Source organism: Eulemur rufifrons, chromosome 18, assembly GCF_041146395.1.
Source record: "Eulemur rufifrons isolate Redbay chromosome 18, OSU_ERuf_1, whole genome shotgun sequence".
NCBI classification, from domain to species: Eukaryota; Metazoa; Chordata; class Mammalia; order Primates; family Lemuridae; genus Eulemur; species Eulemur rufifrons.
In genome coordinates this window covers 422,773-424,844 of record NC_091000.1, presented here as the reverse complement: position 1 = coordinate 424,844, position 2,072 = coordinate 422,773, and the positions used below count along the sequence as shown (strand labels likewise).

At 49.1% G+C, this 2,072-nt stretch overlaps 1 protein-coding gene across 1 annotated transcript; it reads left to right on the top strand.

The window, feature by feature from the left end:
* Positions 1-373: 373 nt before the first annotated feature.
* Positions 374-1,789, top strand: LOC138398959 (tripartite motif-containing protein 60-like). Its single transcript, XM_069493404.1, has one exon. The coding sequence runs from the start codon at positions 374-376 to the stop codon at positions 1,787-1,789; it is 1,416 nt and encodes a 471-aa protein (XP_069349505.1).
* The last annotated feature ends 283 nt before the right edge of the window (positions 1,790-2,072 follow it).

The window sequence follows — 2,072 nt, the reverse complement described above, 5'->3', positions numbered from 1 at the left end:
TTGCTCAGGCTGATCTCAAACTCCTGAGCTCAAGTGATCCTCCCTCCTCAGCCTCCCAGAGTGCTAGGATTACAGGCGTGAGCCACCGCGCCTGGCCTGTGGCTAGTTTCTTAAAGAAAGTTGTTAAACCTAGATTCAGATGGGCTAATCTCATAGAGCTACAGGCTTTGACTCGTTATTGTCCTCCAGGCTAAGGGGCAGGGGACTGAAGAAGACGCCAGTGAGTGCCCTCAGCGTGCCAGGACAGCGCAACCCCAACCTGGCTGCTCTGCGAGGTCCAGGATGGGTGTCCACGTCTCACTGGGTCTGAGCTCTGGGAGGCAGGCCTTGCCACAGGAAGCTGACCTCACCCGCTGCTTTTGTTCACAGCTCAATGGAGCTTGTGACAGCCCTGGTGGACCTCCAGGAGGAATCCAGCTGTCCCATCTGCCTGGAGTACTTGAAAGACCCGGTGACCATCAGCTGTGGGCACAACTTCTGTCACTCCTGCCTCAGTGTATCCTGGAAGGATCTAGATGATACCTTTCCCTGTCCTGTCTGCCGTTTTTGCTTTCCGTACGGGAACTTCAGGAGGAACCCTCAGCTCCGTAACTTGACTGAAATCGCTAAGCTGCTGCAGGTCAGAAGGAGCAAGAGGAAGAGGCAGAAAGAGAAGGCTGTGTGTGAAAGGCACGGGCAGGTTCTGACCCTGTTCTGTCTGAAGGACCTGGAGATGTTGTGTACGCAGTGCAGCTTCTCCCCCGAGCACCAGAAGCACTACATCAGCCCCCTTGACAAAGCCGCCTCTCACCACCGAGAAACTCTGGAGCGCAGCGTCGAGCCCTTGAAGAACAATATAGAACGAGTTGAAAAAGTGATAGCTCTGCAGGGCAGCAAGTCAGTGGAGCTTAAAAAGCAGGTAGAATATAGGAGAGAAGAAATCAGTTCTGAATTTGAGGAAATTAGACTGTTTTTACAGAAGGAGCAAGAGACTATTCTTAGGGAGATACAAGATGAAGAGACAGACATTTTAACAAAACTAAATGAAAACCTTGTAACGTTTTCAGATGATGTTTCCACATTAAAACACCTTCTGAGGGAGATAGAGGGCACGTGTGTGCAGTCAGACATGGAATTACTGGCCTGTGTTAAGAGCATCCACCGCAGGTATCAAAACCTAAAATACCCTGAAACCTTTTCATTTAGTTTAACAAATTACGGTTTCAGACTTCCTCCCCAGTATTCCGGCTTGCACAGAATCATCAAGGCCTTCCAAGTAGATGTGATTCTGGATGTGGACACGGCCCATCTTCAGCTGATTGTCTCTGAGGACAGACGAGCCGTGCGGTACGGAAGAACAAAGCAAAAAGGTGGCTGTCACGCAAGGAGGTTCGAGCTTTGCCCTGCTGTCCTGGGCTGTCAGAGGTTCAGTTCTGGCAGACACTACTGGGAGGTGGACGTGGGAAGGAAGCCCAAGTGGATCCTGGGCGTGTGCCAGGACGGGGTTGCCCGCAGCTGGCAGGATCAGCCGTCGGTGCTGGGCGGGTTCTGGGCCGTCGGGCGGTACATGCGTGGCGGCTATGTTGCCTCGGGCCCCTCGAGAGCCCACCTGCTGCCGGCAGTGAGGCCCAGTAAGGTTGGCATTTTTCTGGACTGTGAGTTGGGTGAGGTCTCCTTTTATAATATGAATGATGGGTCTGTTCTCTATACTTTTAATGATTGCTTCACAGAAGCTGTTTGGCCTTATTTCTATACTGGAACAGATTCAGAACCTCTTAAAATCTGTTCAGTATCAGATTCTGAAAGATAAAGAACCTGGTAGATGAACCTGTTTCAGTTTTTATTGGAACTTGGCCAGTGGTTTAAGTTTTACCACTGAAAACCAGAATAGATTTTTCTGCTTCATTGTTAGCAACTGTCAAACATGCTTCTCGTACCACTTTCATAGATCTGAATGTCAACTGTCAAGCGCTTTGCATTTTAAGATAAAATATTTGCTGAGAATTATATTACTTCACATGTCCAATGAAATTGTAAAATTTCCAATAAATTGTTTCCTTTAGTTAGGTCAGTCCCCTAAAGCTGTGCAGACT

Excerpts from the sequence above, each read along its gene's own strand:
- LOC138398959 (XM_069493404.1), top strand. The coding sequence starts at position 374 with ATGGAGCTTGTGACAGCCCTGGTGGACCTCCAGGAGGAATCCAGCTGT.